This window comes from Sorex fumeus, unplaced genomic scaffold (genome assembly GCF_029834395.1).
Source record: "Sorex fumeus unplaced genomic scaffold, SorFum_2.1 ptg000020l, whole genome shotgun sequence".
Classification (NCBI taxonomy): Eukaryota; Metazoa; Chordata; class Mammalia; order Eulipotyphla; family Soricidae; genus Sorex; species Sorex fumeus.
In genome coordinates, this window is record NW_026606077.1 from 5,880,302 (window position 1) to 5,897,537 (window position 17,236).

At 49.8% G+C, this 17,236-nt stretch overlaps 1 protein-coding gene across 1 annotated transcript in view; it reads right to left on the reverse strand.

The window, feature by feature from the left end:
• The window catches only part of LRRC20 (leucine rich repeat containing 20), a 73,124-nt gene that overhangs the window by 26,878 nt on the left and 29,010 nt on the right, over positions 1 to 17,236 (reverse strand). Inside the window, exon 2 of the mRNA XM_056113512.1 lies at positions 9,673 to 9,822. Coding sequence (XP_055969487.1) covers positions 9,673 to 9,822 — 150 coding nt within the window. The remainder of the gene's footprint in view (positions 1 to 9,672; positions 9,823 to 17,236) is intronic.

Consider the following 17,236-nt stretch of genomic DNA (forward strand, 5'->3'; position numbering starts at 1 on the left):
TGCGGTGGCACTCTGCAGATGCCGTCATCACGGACACAGGTGCATCCCGGCGGGCTGGCTTTAGAACTGCTGAGACAAGTTGCCTCTGGGCAGGGGCACTGGGGATGTGCAGTCAGCAGGAAGAGAGAATTTCTTTCCTTAGCATCCCTTTGGGTGACTATGCTGTGTGCACCTACTATTTATTTGGGGATGGGGTAGAAAATCACCCCCAGTGCGGCTCAGGGGCCACTCCTCGTGGGGCTCAGGGCCCATATGTGGTGCCAGACCTAGAGCCAAGGTCAGCTGTTGCAAGGCTGCACTGAGCCCCTCTGTACTATCTCTCCGCCCACCCCCACCCTCATTGCCTATTTAAAAATAAATCATAGAAACGTGTTTGCAGATGGGAGAGAAACATGGGTAGTGGTACAAGGTTGGACGGCGGATCCTTTCAAATCTCCTCTATGCTTCTGCACCCATCAGTGGAAGAAAAGTGGACGGCCAGGGAACTGGTTCCCAATAGTGGAGCACGCACAAGGCCCAGAGTTTGATCCCTGACACCACATACCCCTCCTTTGCCCAGGCAGTGCCAGTCCCTGCCAGCCTCTTCCCTGGCAGCCTCGGGCCAGCCAGGGAAGAGGCCGACAGGACTAGAGCATATGCTTTGCAAGCAGGAGATCCAGATGCGATCCCTGGCACCACATGATAAAAAAAATAATAAAACCTGAGGGTTGGGGTCACACCCAGCAATGCTCAGAGGGTTACTCATGGCTCTGTGCTCAGAAATCACTTCTGAGGGCTTCAGAGAACCAGATGGGGTGTCAGGGATAAAACCTGGGTCAGGGGCTAGAGCAATAGCACAGCGGGTAGGGCGTTTGCCTTGCACGCGGCCAACCCGGGTTTGATTCCCAGCATCCCATATGGTCCCCTGAGCACGGCCAGGGGTAATTTCTGAATGCAAACCAGGAGTAACCCCTGTGTATTGCCGGGTGTGACCCAAAAAGCAAAAAAAAAAAAAAAAACAAACCGTGGTCAGCTGTGTGTAAGGCAAATGCCCTACCCACTGTACTACTATTCAGTTCCATGTTTCTTTTTTCTTTGTTTCTTTCTTTTAAAGATAGAAAAGGAAAACCTTGGGCTGCAGCAAAGCGGAAGTCGAGGCAGAGCTCTACACGGTGATGCTTCATCTCCAGCTGCTTCTGGCCACTTGCCCAGGCCACTGGCTGCCCTCTCACCCCCCATTATGTTCCTGAGTTCTGGATCATCATCACCACACAGTGCCTGAGATACACTGCCCTCTCTCACCCCTCTCGCTCCCTGCAGTTTTGATGGCCCCGTGGGGACATGGGATCACCCTTCTCCCTCTGCATGGACCATTTCTCCAGAGCAGGGAAGAAGATTCGGGCAGGGGGGCATTACACAGAGGTTTCTTTGAGCCGATCAGAGAGAAAACAAACCAAGCAACTTCATGACTGTGAAGCCCAGGCACAGCACAGCCCCTGGCTGACACGAGATGTGGCCAAGCCTGTGTGACTGGTAAGAGGCTGAGGGAATAACTCCAGGAAGAGGCCTCTTGGTTAGCATTTCCTCACCCCCACAGTTTCTTTCTAATTCATCCAAGGATGCTGGAAACTGACCAGGGCCTACACAGACAAGAGCTTCGTGCCTGACAGTTGAGCATTGCAGGAAGGTTCAGCTGCTGCCAGGGCCAGATCTCTGGAACCTTCACAGGATGGAGGCAGGCAAGTCCCACCCTGCCAAAGGCCCGGCTCTTCACTCACATCTGGCTCCCGCTGCTGCCAGAGAAAAGGCCCAGCGTCAGGACTGATCTCAGATGCCAGAGAGATGCCTGCAGCTGACGTCCCAACTCTGAGGCCCCTGAAGCATGCAGCCACATATGCAGCCACATGATACCTGCAAACATCACAGAAGTGACAGCCCAGCAGAGCAGAAAATTAGATGTGAACATTGTGTAGAAGCCCACTAAGCTCAGAGTGAAAGCAGTAACAAAGGAGGCTCAACTCACAACTCATTAAATCCTAGATAACGACTTTACTAATATATATCGCAACAAACAATGTAAAGCAAATTATTTTGCTAAGTAAATGATCTCTTCTAAGGGAGGAGGCTTGGAGGGAAGGTCACACTGGTGGTCGGATTGGTACTGGAACACTGAATAGCTGAAACAACTGTATTGTGCACAACTTTGTAAATCATGGAGTTTACATAAAGTTTCATTTTAAAAAAACAGACAAAAGCTTGGCCTTTTCTATGAGTTCAAACATCCATTTCTGGTCTACTGAGAATGGTACAAACAGTGTATCAACAGGCTTTTGCTTCGGGAAGCCTGGGGGAGCAGCTCAGCAGAGCGCTCATCGGCTTCTTCCTGCAGGCAACCCCAAACCTTAAACTTTGGAAAGCAACATTTGGTGCTTAGGGACTACTTCCCGCTCCTTGCTGGAGGCATCTCTTGGCCATGCTCAGAGACCAAGTGGTACCAGGGACAGAACCAGGCCTCCTGTTGGCAAAGCCTGTCCCCAGCCTCTGAGTCCTCTCCCCAGCTGATGTTTTACTGCAGTAAACACTGTTTTCCTTTCCCTCTGCTCTCAGGCGCCGTGGAGTTCCACGCAGGGTTGTCTCCGAGAAGAAATGGAGGTTCTGGGAGAAGCATACCCTCCTCCAGATGCCAAGAAAGGAACGGAGGCTGCCCAGATACCCTAGTGGAAGGTCACAGCCATCAAGGGACTGTCAGTACCCCTTCCCCATGTGTCCTGGGGCACATTCTGCTGCTCACACAGCCACTTGAGGCGCGGCTCTGAGGAGAGGCCCCAGCTTCCCGGCAAGGCTGCGAGCTCCTCTAAGACCCCTGGTGCTCTTTACCTCTCATCCTGCCCCAATGCCAGCTGCGGTGAGGACTCAGCTGATGTCTGTAAAGCCCTTCCGGAAGCCAGGACAGCTCTGCCCCCTCTGCTTCGGGCTTCTGTGCGAGCACTCATTGTCTGTGCCCATGGCCTGGCCCACAACAGGTGCTTGTGAAGCATTGCTGAATTGAGCTGAGAGACAGGATGCTGGGAGACCAAACACACACAAAGACGGTATAAAAATAGAACTGGAGCCAGCACACCAAGCCATTAGCCACGGAGAGAGGGGCAGGAAGCTGGGCGCAACTCGTCAGCCTTGGGAAGCAGGTTCTCTCCACACACAATCCATAGGGCCTGTAACAAAGGTGCCCGAAAGGCCTGGACCAGGTTCCAAAGGGCAGTCCCCCTGACCCTGGGCACCTGCCCTCCCCACCCCATCACCCACCACCAACTTAGGACCAAGCAGAAAAAGCAAACTTGCAGCCGAATGAACACAGAGGGTGCTCCCTACCAGCAGCGGGCATCCGTTCCCCTGCCCACACTCAGAAGTCTCTAACTGACTCCATTCTCAGCTACTTCGACTCCAAGGGGCTGAGGGTCCTTGAGCCACTCTTAGCTGGGCAAAGTAGTAGCTGCCACAATTGCAGGGCTGAGGACAACTGGACAGGTCCAAAGTGCCCATTGAACAAGTTTTGCTCTCTGACCTACCACCACCAACACATGCACACACACACATATCAACACATACCACGACATACATACACACACATACATGACACATACATACACACAAACCATGACACACACATGCACATATGTACACATATCATAACACGAATATACACATTACCACAACACACACGGACACATACACACATGCCACAACATATACACACATGCCACGACACACACATGCACACATACATACACATGGCACAACACACAGATACACATGCATATACACACATGCCATGACATACATGCACACATATACACATACATACAGCCACAAAATATCACACACATACACAACATCACACAAACACGATCACAACCACACACAGACACCCCCATCACCCACCCCATCACCATCATGACCACTGCCGCTCAAGTGAAAGTTTCAAGTTTACTTTGACTTTCAGATACAAAGGTGATGAGTTCCACGAGTGTCTCTGAGCAACACCCACACAAATCAGGCCTCCCACCACCCTTCTTTCCTTTCCTTTTCCACACTGGTGCCAGCACTGCACTTTGTGTTTCCTGACATCTGGCAGCTCATGTAAATAAATTCTACTTTCCGCCTCCTCCAGATGGAACCCCGGTGACCAGAAGCCTCTACAAGCATAGCTCGAGTATGCGGGAACTAGGACTTTTCCTCCAAACTGCCGGGACCTTCCCGGCTCCCAGGTAACCTCTGATTCTGGAAGTCATACCCACAACCCACCCCCCAGCACCATCTTAACAGCACACAGTCACACAGTGCCACATCTCCGTATATACAAAGTGATCAATGGAAAGTAAATCATCCAATATTTCTCCCTGAAAATCAGGCTTAACTCTTATACAAAACACAACACACAATAGGAGAGAGAGAACAAAAGGGAATGCCCTGCCACAGAGACAGGGTGGGTTGTGGGGGTGATGGGTAGGAGGAATAATGGGATACGCGGTGGTGGGAAATGGTCACTGGTGGAGGGATGGGTATTCAAAATAAATAAATTATAAAAAAAAAAACTACTTTTTTGAGTAAATACAAATGACAATTCTGTAACTATCAAGACGTAAATCTACTCTTAGCTGTATTGCAGTTCTTTCCCTATTTGCTAAGCCGGTAGCACAGTCTGACCCTTGTGGCATCCCCGTGTGAGCCACTGTGGGCCACAGCATCTCTGAGACCTCCAAGGGTGAGTTACCTGTTGGACACACATACCTGCATCAACATGTTAAAAATTTTAGGGACCATGATTTACAACACTGCTAACAATAGGGTTTTCAGATACATGACGCTCCAAATTCACACTCCACGCTGACGGGTCCCACCCACAAACTATCCCTGTCCTCCATCCTCCTCCACCATGGAAAGGTCAGTTCTGCAGCCCGGTTCTCAGACTTCATTGTCGTTTTCACTTGTTTCCCTCCTTCATTTCTCTCTAGCCCGCATATGAGAGCTCATCCCGGGTCTGTCCCTTTCCTGACTAACCCCACTCAACACGGTTCTCTCCAGATCCATCCACAGAGCGGCAAACTGCATGCTTTTGTCATTTCTTAGAGGATCCTTATAGTATTCCATTGTGGATATTACCCCAACTGGTGGGGTACATATCCACAATGGAATACTATAAGGTCTGTTTATCCATTCGTCTGCTCTTGGGTACTTGGACTGTTTCCAAATTTTGACTATTATGAACAGTGCTACAATAAATACATCAGCTCTTTGGGGCAGATGCCAAAAAGTGGAATTGCTGGATTATGTGGAAGCTTGATTTTTAGCTTTTTGAGAAGTGTCCATATTGTTTTCCCCCAAAAGGCTGAAAACCAGTCAACATTCCTACCAGCAGTGAAAGAGGAACTTTTTACCCCACATCCCCTCCAACACAGATTATTTGCTCCTTGTGATGTGTGTCAGTTCACTAGTATGAGGCGATAGCTTGTTGTTTTGATTTGTATTTCCCTTGATGGTAAGGGATGCAGAGCATTTTCTTTATGTACCTACTGACCATCTGTATCTCTTCTTTTATTTTCCAATTCTTTTTTTTAAAAATAAATTTTTTTCTAGTAAAGTAAAGGCCCTCCCGTTGATCGTCGATTTGCTCGAGCGGGCCCAGTAACGTCTCCATTGGAGACTTTGTTGTTACTGTGTCTGGCATATCGAATACTCTCGGTAGCTTGCCGGGCTCTCCGAGAGGGGCGGAGGAATCGAACTCGGGTCGGCCATGTTGGCCGCTTGTAAGGCGAACGCCCTACCCGCTGTGCTATCGCTCCAGCCCAAATTTTTTTTTTTTCTAAATTTTTTAAAAATAAATTTTCTGCAAGGACTTAATGCAGAACCCGGCAGCTTGGAGCAGAAAAGTGAACGGACTATGCGTTAATCCAGGCCATCAGGTCTGTCCGGAGGGGAAAGGGTGTTGCCCCATTCGCCCTCTCTTCTCTGGAAAGAAGGATGGCGGCCGCATGGGAGCCTTGTGGACAGCAGGTATGAGCCGGGGGTGTGGGGGCGACTAAAACCTCATGGGAAGGGGGGCGTTTCAGTCTGCCCTTCACGCCCTACCGAGGCCACCAGTTGCCCCCCACGAGCGGCTCTCCAGCATGGCCACGACTCCAGAGCACAGAAACCAATTTCTTAACTATCTGACTTTCAGTAGAAATACTTCCAGGGTCAATAAGTAAAATAGCAGAAATCCAAAACCAACAAATAATTCTTGAACACAGCTGTAGAAAGCAAATCACTTCATAATGCTTTGTCAGCATGTCTGATTGGGGGGGAGGGGTAAACTCTAAATAATAGTGGTGAATCTTTTATTGAAACAATGAATCTAATCAAAGCAGATAGAGTGTTAACTAGAATTCATCTGCCCCACAGGGACTGGGAGGGGTGGGGGGTGGGGTTTTATTGGGGTTCTTCATGGTAAAAAATAAGTTTTGGTAAAGGGAAATGTGCTTGATATTTGCATGACTGAGACCTAAACCTGAAAGCTTTGTAACCTTTCCCATGGTGATTCAATAAATAAATAAATAAATTTAAAAAAAAATTTGCTCGAGCGGGCCCAGTAACGTCTCCATTGGAGACTTTGTTGTTACTGTGTCTGGCATATCGAATACTCTCGGTAGCTTGCCGGGCTCTCCGAGAGGGGCGGAGGAATCGAACTCGGGTCGGCCATGTTGGCCGCGTGCAAGGCAAACGCCCTACCCGCTGTGCTATCACTCCAGCATAAAAATAAATAAAAATAAAAATAAATTTATTTATTGAATCACCGTGAGAGCAGTTACAAAGCTTTCAGGTTTAAGTCTCAGTCATACAATGATGAAACACCCAACCCTTCACCAGTCCAAAAGCCCCAGTATACCCCCCCATCCCACCCCTCCCCCTGCCAGTGTGGCAGATGATTTCCACGTTACTCTCTCTCTGCTTTAATTACATTCAACATTCGACACCAAACCCACCATTATTATTTGGGATTTCACCCCAACACTCAGATCTGCTGAAAAGGCAACAGTAGACAATTTGTGTTCTACTGCTGATCATGAATAGCATATGATGTCACGTGGCCGCAGTGGCAGCCGTGCGATTTTGGAATTCTAAAATCTTAATAATTAAATCTGGAGAGATTTCTGCCAAAAGCCGCTGGATTCCGAGATTTGTTTCTGAGTCTCTGGGATCATGCCTTAAGCAGCTTGCTGAGTAGCCGGAGGACCCATTCGTGGGAGGCGACTCCCCATCTGTGTATCCTCTACACTGACATGTTAATGCTTCGTTCTGGGATTATTTTTACTTTATTAAAATGAATCACCATGAATTACAAAGTAACAAAGTCAGTCATGATTGGGTTTTAGGCAGACCCCGTTCCAGCACCCATCCCTCCGCCAGCATCCACTTCCCTCCAACAGTGTCCCAGGTCCCTCCAAGAATGTTCCAGCTTGCCTCTGCAGCAGACAGTATTTTCTTCTCCTGTCTCACCCTTCCCCGTCCCGTTAGGCACTGTGCTCTATAGTACTATTACTGAGAGGGTCTCATGGGCCTCACTTTACCTCCTTTCAGTGCCCCTGTCCTCGTGCATAGTGACCACTTTCCTCTCTCATTGCCGTAGTGCTCCCTTCCCAATCTGTCCCCCCACCTTCCGCCCCTTAGTGGCAAACTTCCCGCTAAGGGTCAGTTCCCCTGCTCTTCATTTCTATTGGACAGTCACCTTCTGTAGTGGAGGTGGGGGTTTAGACCATGTCTGACGATGCTCAGGTCTTGGTTACTCCTGGTTCTGGGCTCGGGAATCACTCCTGGCAGGGCTCTAGGGACCATATGGCGTGGGTGTCAGGGATTGAATCCAGGTCTGATCCATGCAAGGCAAGCACCCTACCCACTGTATTATCACTCTAGCCTCAAGAACAGGCACATTCTTTTAAGTTTGTTATTGTCTTTTGGGTCTCATGCTTGCAATGTTTTTGGCTCTGTTACACACACACACACACACACACACACACACACACACCTGTTAGGTATATACATTTACCTCACCTCACTTCTGCACCACAGTGCCCAGGGGTTCTGCCCTCCACCCATTACCTCCCCCTGCCTCTTTACTTCCTTCCCCACCTTGATTTTTGTCCCTCCGCATTTTTCTCATTTCGAGGGTCCATGGAAATCTAGGTAGCCGCCTCTGATACCTTGTGTTCATTTGTACTGTTATTCTATCTGCCACGAATAAATGAGATCACCCGGTATTTGTCCTTCTTCCGAATTTCTTCACTCAACATGATAAACTACGATGCAGCTGCAAGGAAGGAAGAATCACGCGACTCGCTGCACTCTGGATGTTCGTGCCCTTTGAAAGGTTTCTAGATTGCTTTTCTCTTCTTTTTTTTTTTTTTTGCATTCGCCCCCTTCCCTTGGTTTTGGTTGCTCCCACACAGGGCTTGCTCCCACGCTGCAGATCAGGGGGTGACAGACACGCCTGCTTGCTGTGCTCACAGTTTTGACTTGGGGCACCAAAGATCACTGTGGTAGAATCTGACTCAGTGATGTGGGCAGGTGCCAGGGTGGAACCCGGGGCCTCAATCATGCAAGGCAGGAGCGCTCCCAGGGAGTCCCCTACCCCAAGACTGCTGCCACGTCATATGTCCGTCCCCTGTGGGAACACTGCCCCAAGCCGCCATCTCCTCTGGGAAGTCCAAACATGGCTGGCAGGGAGCTGTTTGCTGGGGTCCCTCAACTCCATTAGTCTCTGTTCTGTTCGACCTGCTGCTAGTTTCTCCAGATAGGCTCTGAGCTCCTTTTGGGGCCCCGATCAGGTAGACATACCAGAGGCTGGTCTCACCTCTCCCGGACCCTTCATCTGCCCCCATTCTCCTGCCCCATCATTCTGCAAACACACACCAAGTGCCCAGCTCCATCATGGGCTGCAGAGGGCAGGGTCCTCACAGACAGATGGAGAACGATAGCTGCTCGCTGGGCAGGGGGCAGGAGAGCCACTGCCTCGGACCCATCAGAAGAGGCCACTTCCCAAAGACCTGCACTGGTCACCTGCTGCCTCCTGCCAGCTCCAAACAAGCACCCTGTGCATGGGCGCCCTGTGCCCAGCAGAGGACACGGCCATGAGCCCGGTGCCTGAACGAGCTGCCCAAGAAAGCAGCAAAGGAGGACAATACTGAACTGCACAGAGTCAGGGGCCAGGAGGTAGCACAGGGCTAAGGCATTTGCCTTGAATGTGGCCCACCCGGGTTTGATACCTGGCACTGGAGAGGGTCTGCTGAGTAACCCCAGGAGTCACTACTGAGCACAGAGTCAGGAGTAACCCAAGCACCAACAGGTGTGCAGGGAAGGAAGAAAGGAGTGAGGAAGGGAGAGCGGAAGGAAGGAAGGAAGGAAGGAAGGAAGGGAGGGAGGGAGGGAGGGAAGGAAGGCTGGCTGTCCCTGGCTCCCACCGAGACCCTGTGTCATCCATGTCATCAGCAGAAGGAATGACATGAAGAGACACCCAGACAAGAGGGAGGAGCTGGGTCGCCCCAGAACCTCGCCGTGGAACTGACTGCAGAGGTCGAGCAAGTCCAGTGAGACTCTGGAGTCGGGCTAGAGCCTGAAGGGCAAGCACTGTTGGCACCTCCCGCCCCGAGCAGACCAGCCTACCTCGAAGCTGGCAGAACGTGGTCATGAACTTGCTGGTGAGGGACTTGAGCTCATTGTTGGCCAGTGTGATGAGATGGATCTGCTCCGTGACATTCCGCAGGACCTTGTAGATGCCGATGGGGAAGGAGACCAGCTTGCACTCAGCCAGGTCTGTGGCCCAAGAGCAGAGACAGACCAGAGTTAGCGGCCAGAGTGCCCAAGGACTAGCCCCAAACCACACGGGTCCTGGCGCCGAGCCTGTCACCGCCCCATGCTGGGCTTCACAAGCTGCCCTTCGCCTCCAAAGCCTTCCTTGTCACTGTCCATTGCATCCGTGTGCACAGAGGAATGGTGGGGATTGTTCTAGCCCCTTCCCCGTAGTCACAGTCTACACCAGAACACAGAGAGCAGAGCTCACCAGCACCACCAGACTGGCATTCACTGCAGCGTTCTTAAAGCTTACAGAGTCCACAGGGGCTACTGCCAGGTGCAGTACCCAAATCAAACGAACAGGAAACAAGCAATAAAAAAAGAATCCACAGGAACTCCTCAAAGAGATCTTTGGGCCAAGCCCTCCTTGACAGTCCACTCCTCAGCTAACAGCAATGCTCAGGGCTGGCGACTCTGGCCTTCCTCCTGTCCTGTCACTCTGAAAGCAAGTCCAGGATGAGACGCAAGGGATGCCCGTGTGGAGACAGGCAGACCCTCCCTCAAATCACTCAATACTTTGGCCCTGGACTGAGGGATCCCCTCCTAGAAACACCTGACTTATAAATGTTCAGAGCCACACTTTTCAGTTGCCACCAAGTGGGAACACACCTGAACGCAACAGTTAATGGAAAAGCAAAATGGTGCAGAAAAAAGTGAGAAAAAAATAAGGAAATGAGTTGAAGCAAAGATACATGATCTGGGGCTGGAGTGATGGCACAGCGGGTAGGGCGTTTGCCTTACACATGGCCTCACCCGGGTTCGATTCCCAGTATCCCATATGCTCCCCTGAGCACCGCCAGGAGTAATTCCTGAGTGCATGAACCAGGAGTAATCCCTTGTGCATCGCTGGGTGTGACCCAAAAAGCAAAAAAAAAAAACCAGAAAAAAAAAAGATACATGATCTAACATACAGCAACCTTGAAAACGCTATGCTAAGTGAAAGAGCCAGTGAGAAAGGGCTCTACACGGCCACCTGAGTCCACTTATATGAACTGGACATGCGGCCAACTTGCAGAGATGGACAGTAGGTTAGTGGCTTCTTGTGCGTGGGGCAGGGGAGGTTAGGGGGTAGCAGGTCAGAGGGGGAATGGGAATGTTCCTAAGTGTGGGGCCAGAGCGATAATTCAGCAGGCAGGGCACTTGCCTAGATGTAGCCAACCCAAGTTGGATCCCTGGTATCCCACATGGTGCCCTGAACACCACCAGACGTGACCCCCTGACACTGGAGTAATCCCTGAGCACTGCTGAGTATGATCCAAAAACAATCAACAAATGTTCCCAAAGGTGACTGTGATTCAGAGCCAAGACTAAGCCCTGAGCATAGCCAGGTGTGGCCCAAAGTCAAAGCAAAAATTGTGACTGTGGTGACAGCTGAGATGCTCTGAATAGAGCTAAACCACCAGACCGTGTTTTTAGGAGGCTGCAACGCTGGTAAGTGAATCCTCTCCCGATAAGGTTGTTGTTTATACATGGCAGCAGGGAGACACTTACAGCAAGTGAGCTCAGGAAGCAGGCCGAGTCACTCCTGTCTCCTAAGCCTTGGTCTCTTCATGCGCAAAATTGGGGTGTCATCATAGACCAAGCAGGGCCGTTAGGAAAATGGAATGTGATGAGCACCAGAGCCCGCTAACAAAACTCCTGACGTCCAGGCAGCGGGAGGGCTGCACGAGTTGCTTCTGTCGGCCCCCACAACTGGTGGCCGCCTCCCATATCCAAACCCTGAGATCACTCTTATTCCAACTCTGACTCATCTCTCAGTAAACTCAGCTCTTCTCAAAAAGCTTTTCTTTTTACTTACCTTTTGATTCGGGGCCATACCCAGCAGTGCTCAGGGCTTATTCTGAGGCTCGGAGGACCACATAAGTGGTGCCAGGATTGAATCCAGGTCAGCCCCTACATGCTCTATTATCTCTCCAGCCCCAAGGCTTTTGACTCATGTTGCAAAATAAACATGCAGGGGTCTGCAGGAATAAGTGGTAGAACACCGGCTTGGCAAGTGAGTGGTCATGAGTCCTCGCCCTGGTGCTGCCGTATGTGTCATGCATGATTCTCTCAGCTCTGCTGTGCGAACCTGGCAGCTCTTCCATCTGGGCTCTCCAGCATAAGCGATTTACTGTCCCACTGAAGCCGGTGTGTGTGTGTGTGTGTGTGTGTGTGTGTGTGTGTGTGTGTGTATGCGCGCGCGTGCACACCGCAACCACGAGTGTGATCCTCTCCCCCCCACCACCAGTGAGCCCCACACCCAGGAAATGCGACCCCTGGCAAACACATGTGTGAGGACCACAGCGACCTCCCTCCCAGAAGCATGGCAGCTGGGCTGTCTGTGAGCACCACAGCTGGGATGTGCTTCTGTGAGCAACCAAAGAAATAAAATGTCCCAGTGCCACAGTTCTAGGAACACAATTCTCGGCAAGGACCGCGGCCAATGGGCAGCACCACCACAGCACCAGCCACACACCTGTGTGCTCAGCCCTAGAACATGCCACACGCATGGCAGGGGAAGGCCAGAATGAACTGATCTGCAAAGGCTCCATCACAGCCCTATGGGCCAGAAAGTAAATCATTTTATTTCTTTGGTAGGTCAGTTTCTGATTTGGGGGCCACACCTGGCTGTGCTCTGAGCTTACCCCTGACTGTGCTCAGGGATCAGGCCTGGCACTGCTCAGGGAACATATCAGGATCAAACCCAGGGGGGCCTCATGCAAGCGCTCTGACCCTTAGACTCTCTGGTCACAGAAAATTTTGCTTTCCCCCCAGAAAATAATGTTTAAAAATCCTATCAGTGGGGCCAGAGAGATAGCTCACTGGGTTGAGCACAGGCTTTTAATCTGTTTGGTTTTGGGCGACGCCCCTGGTGGTGTTCAGGACTTATTCCTGGCTCTGCACCAGGGATCATTTTTGGTGGGCTTGGGATCCTGGGGATCAAACCTAGGTCAGCTGCATGCAAAGTAAGCACCCGACCAGCTGTACGATCACTCTGGCCCATAGCGCGTAATTCGCATTTAGGAGTCCTGTGCCATGGGTGACAAAGTTGAGAGCTGTCCATACACACTGCCAGGTGTGTCCCCAAAACCAAATAAAAAAAAAAGATCTTATTCTGAACAGTAACGATAATGTCAAGTCTATAGAGAGAATTTCAATTGAAGCCCTTCTCCCTCACTCACATAATACATATTCACTGTATCACTGTTATCCTGTTGTTCATCGATTGCCTCGAGCAGGCCCCAGTAACGTCTCCTTCGTCCTAGCCCTGAGATTTTAAAAAGTGCCACATTCGAGGCTCTTTCAGGGTCAGGAGAATGAAACCCATCATTGTTACTGGTTTTTGGCATACTGAATACGCCACGGGGAGTTTGCCAGACTCTGCCGTGTGGGCAGGATACTTTTGGTAGCCTGCCAGGTTCTCCAGAGTAAGAACTAGATAATAAGATGTTGTGTGGTTGCATTCGCATTTTATAGTCTCTGGGTCTTGGCTTCTCAGTGCTGCCATGTTGGTGAAGCCTTCAGGGTCAGGTGAATGAGACCAGTTGTAGTTACTGGTTTTGGCATATCGAATACACAGCGGATAGCTTGCCAGGCTCTTCCGTGTGGGCGGAATACTCTCGGTAGCTTGCCAGTCTTTCCGAGAGGGATAGAGGCTTTTGGGGCGACCTCTAATCACCCTTAACAAGATGAGAACGCTATTCAGGTCTCCCAAAGAAGAATAGAAAGAGCTATGCTTGGAATATCACGTTTCACTCAAATGAGAGAAAGAATCCGTCGACGATCAAGGATCAGGGACGCTGTCTCATTTGCCAAGGTGTCAAAAATCAGATGGGCTGGTCACGTAATGAGATTTAAAGACGACCGCTGGACTAGAGCTGTTACTGACTGGATTCCACGGGATGTCAAGAGACCGCGTGGCCGCCCACCTACCAGATGGTCAGACTTCTTCGTCAAGATCATGAACGATCGGTTTGAGGCCCTTCATGTTCCCGGAGCGAACAGATGCCATTGGGTTACACTAGCACGCGACAGGGACAAATGGAGACGTTACTGGCGCCCGCTCAAGCAAATCGACGACTAACGGGAAGTTAAGTGATTAAGTGATTTAAGTGGGTCTTGGCTGTTGATGGGACTACACGGTGCACTGTGTGTGTGTGTGTGGGGGGGGGAGTTGGTGGGTGTAACGCCTACATACTGGAAGGTGGGGGATCTGGATGGAGGAGGCCCCAGTCCCAATCCGAGCCGGCTTGGAGATCTACGCCCCGGGTCCCATACACCTGGGTTCCTCGGCCAGTTCCTTCATGCGTGAGTCAAATAATAAAACTCTCTACTCTTGTTCAGGGGTTGGAGCGACAGCACAGTGGGTAGGGCGTTTGCCTTGCACGTGGCCGACACGGCCCACCCAGGTTCGATTCCTCCGCCCCTCTCGGAGAGCCCGGCAAGCTACCAAGAATATCTTGCCCACACAGCAAAGCCTGGCAAGCTGCCCGTGACATATTCGATATGCTAAACTCAGTAACAAGTGTCACAATGGAGACATTACTGGGCCTGCTCAAGCAAATTGATGAACAACGGGAGGATAGTGACAGTGACTTGCTCAAACGTCACCTCCTCTGTGAAGCCTTCCTGACTGCCCAAAGCAGTCAGAAAGCTCAGGCAGTGTGAATGGAACTCTGCATTCTGGACTGTATTGATCCCCGTTGTCGTGGAGGACTGAGAAGAAGACGGGTGGGGTACTCGTAGCAATTGAGCTAGTTGGAGGGACAAAGGGAACATGTCCAGATGACAGAATCCACAGGCCCTCAGGGCGCAGCCCATGGTAGAGCCCTGTGTAAGCTCTGTGCAGGGCTGTGCCAGGGGCCCAATTCCTGCTATGACACCCAACTCAGACACACACATGGGGCTGGCACAGGAGAGTAGGGGCTGGACCAGACCAGTTTTGCGGGCTCACAGCTTGGGGTGGGCTGAGGAATCTACAAAGAGCAAAGGCCCATGTTCTGTGCGCGATTACAGAGCTTAAGAGCAATCTTTGTTGTGGATGTTACGGAATCTAATGGTCCCTTTGGGTAAATCAGCCACAAGATCTCAGACATCAAGGAAAACATCAGAAGTTTCCCTAGAGAACAAAGAGTTGAGTCGGGACCTTTCCATCACCAAGTCCCTGAAGATGGCCTTGGAAGTTTTGGCAATGAAAATAGAGAACGTGGACATGGGAAAAAAGACCAAATGATTGTTATGTGCATATGAAATGGCCTCAAAAAAAAAATATCAAAGAAGGCATCAAACTACAGTAAGAGGCAATTCAAAATAAATATGAACAGCTTAATAGCATCCCTATGTGCCAACAATAAAATGTAGCCTTCATGAATTCAATTCCTAACAAGGACAACAAGAGAAAGTACAAAGAAATTATCATAATGGGCAGACGTATCTGAGCACAATTAGGAAAAATATGAGCTCGCAATTGTGTTTTAACAAAACAGATTTGCATGTGTCATGGATATGTCAAACAAGACAGGTTAAAATGCTGAAATAATGTTTGTTGACTTTTATTTGCTCTTGTTGCTGTTTGTTTTGGTTTGGAGCTACATATGGTGGTGCTCAGGGGTTACTCCTGGATCTGTACTCAGGAACCATATGGGATTCTGTGAATTGAACCACCTGGGCCTCATGCAAAGCAAGTGCCTTAACCCCTTTGGCCCCATAATTGATTTTTTTAAAGAAATTAATTTGTGGATTTTTCAATGTTAATTCCTACCCAAATTCCCAAAGATTTTTTTTAACTTGATGAAATAGCTTGGAATTTCATGGAAAGTAATTAAGTCAGGAAAGAGTCTCCACAAGAGAAGGAGGGGTTATTCGCAGTATTATAAGACTATGGCAGTTAAAACAAAGGAAAAGTAGAAAAACAGAAAGCACAATCCCCCAAAACAGATCCAGAAAGAATAGGCCGTGGTTATTTAATAAATGTTAAAGGAACCTTCCAAATAAATTAGGGAAGGGTTAATAAGTGAAGTCAGAATAACTAATGAAGGGGCTAGAGCATTAGCACAGTGGGTAGGGCATTTGCCTTGCATGCGGCCGACCCGGGTTCGATTCCCAGCATCCCATATGGTCCCCCAAGCACCTCCAGGAGTGATTCCTGAGTGCAGAGCCAGGAGTAACCCCTGAGCATCTCCAGGTGTGACCCAAAAAGCCAAAAAAAAAAAAAAAAAGAGTAACCAATGAATACCTTTACTGGGGAAACTCTTAATCTAAGAATGAAAATAGATTCTAAATAGAATTATTCCTTAATTTTTTAAAATTAAACCAAAAAATTCTATTATAACCAGAACTTTAACATTTATGCAATCTCTTACGTGAGAATGACTTTCTAAAACTACAAATCAAAAGAAAAAAAAGACACCCACAACCCAACATAAAGGGACAAACTAACATGTCTGGCTACATTGGAAATATAAAACAGGGGTCAGAGCAATAGACCAGTGAGGGGGTGCTTGATGATCCAGGTTTGATTCCCCCGCACTGCTGGCCCACCCACCAGGTATGATCCCTGGGCACAGAGCAAGTCCTGAGCACGGCCAGGTGTGGCCCCAAAACTAAAATATAATGCTCAAGGCAGGCCGGAGATGACACCAGAGGTACAGCACTTGCCTTTCGCAAGGCTCCAGCAGCTGAAACCCTGATTTAAACCCCGGCACCATATATGATCCCCTGAGCACTGCCGGGGTCACTCTTGAGCACAGAGCCAGGAATAGAGCACACTGGAACATTGCAGGATGTGTCCCAAGAATTCACATTAATTAAAAAATAAAATGCTCAAGGCCAAGGAGATTGCTCAAAGGACTAGATGCATGTTTCACATGCACGAGGTCAGGGTTCAAGCCCCAACATCTCATGCTCACCCAAGCATCACCAGGCGTGACCCCAACCAGAGCAACTGAACCACAAGTAACCCCTGAGCACCACCAGGTGTGTCCCCAAAACAACACGCAATAACAACCACAACAACAAATTAAGGGGCGTGGAGATATAATACAACAGGAAGAGCGTTTGCCTTGCACACAGCTGACTCAGGTTCAATCCCAGCCTCCCCTGTGATCCCTGGGGCATGCCAGGACTGATCCCCGAGTGCAGAGCCACGAGTAAGGCCTGTGCACTGCCTCGTGGTACAACCCTCTCCCCAAATCAAATGTTCAATTATAATTCAGATACGAAAGTTAAGACTCCCCCCAACAAAGAGTGGGGGTAAAGGGAATCAAATGATACTTCTTCGCTTTTTTTTTTATGGGTCACACCCGGCGATGCACAGGGGTTACTCCTGGCTCTGCACTCAGGAATTACCCCTGGCGGTGCTCAGGGGACCATAAGGGATGCTGGGAATCGAACC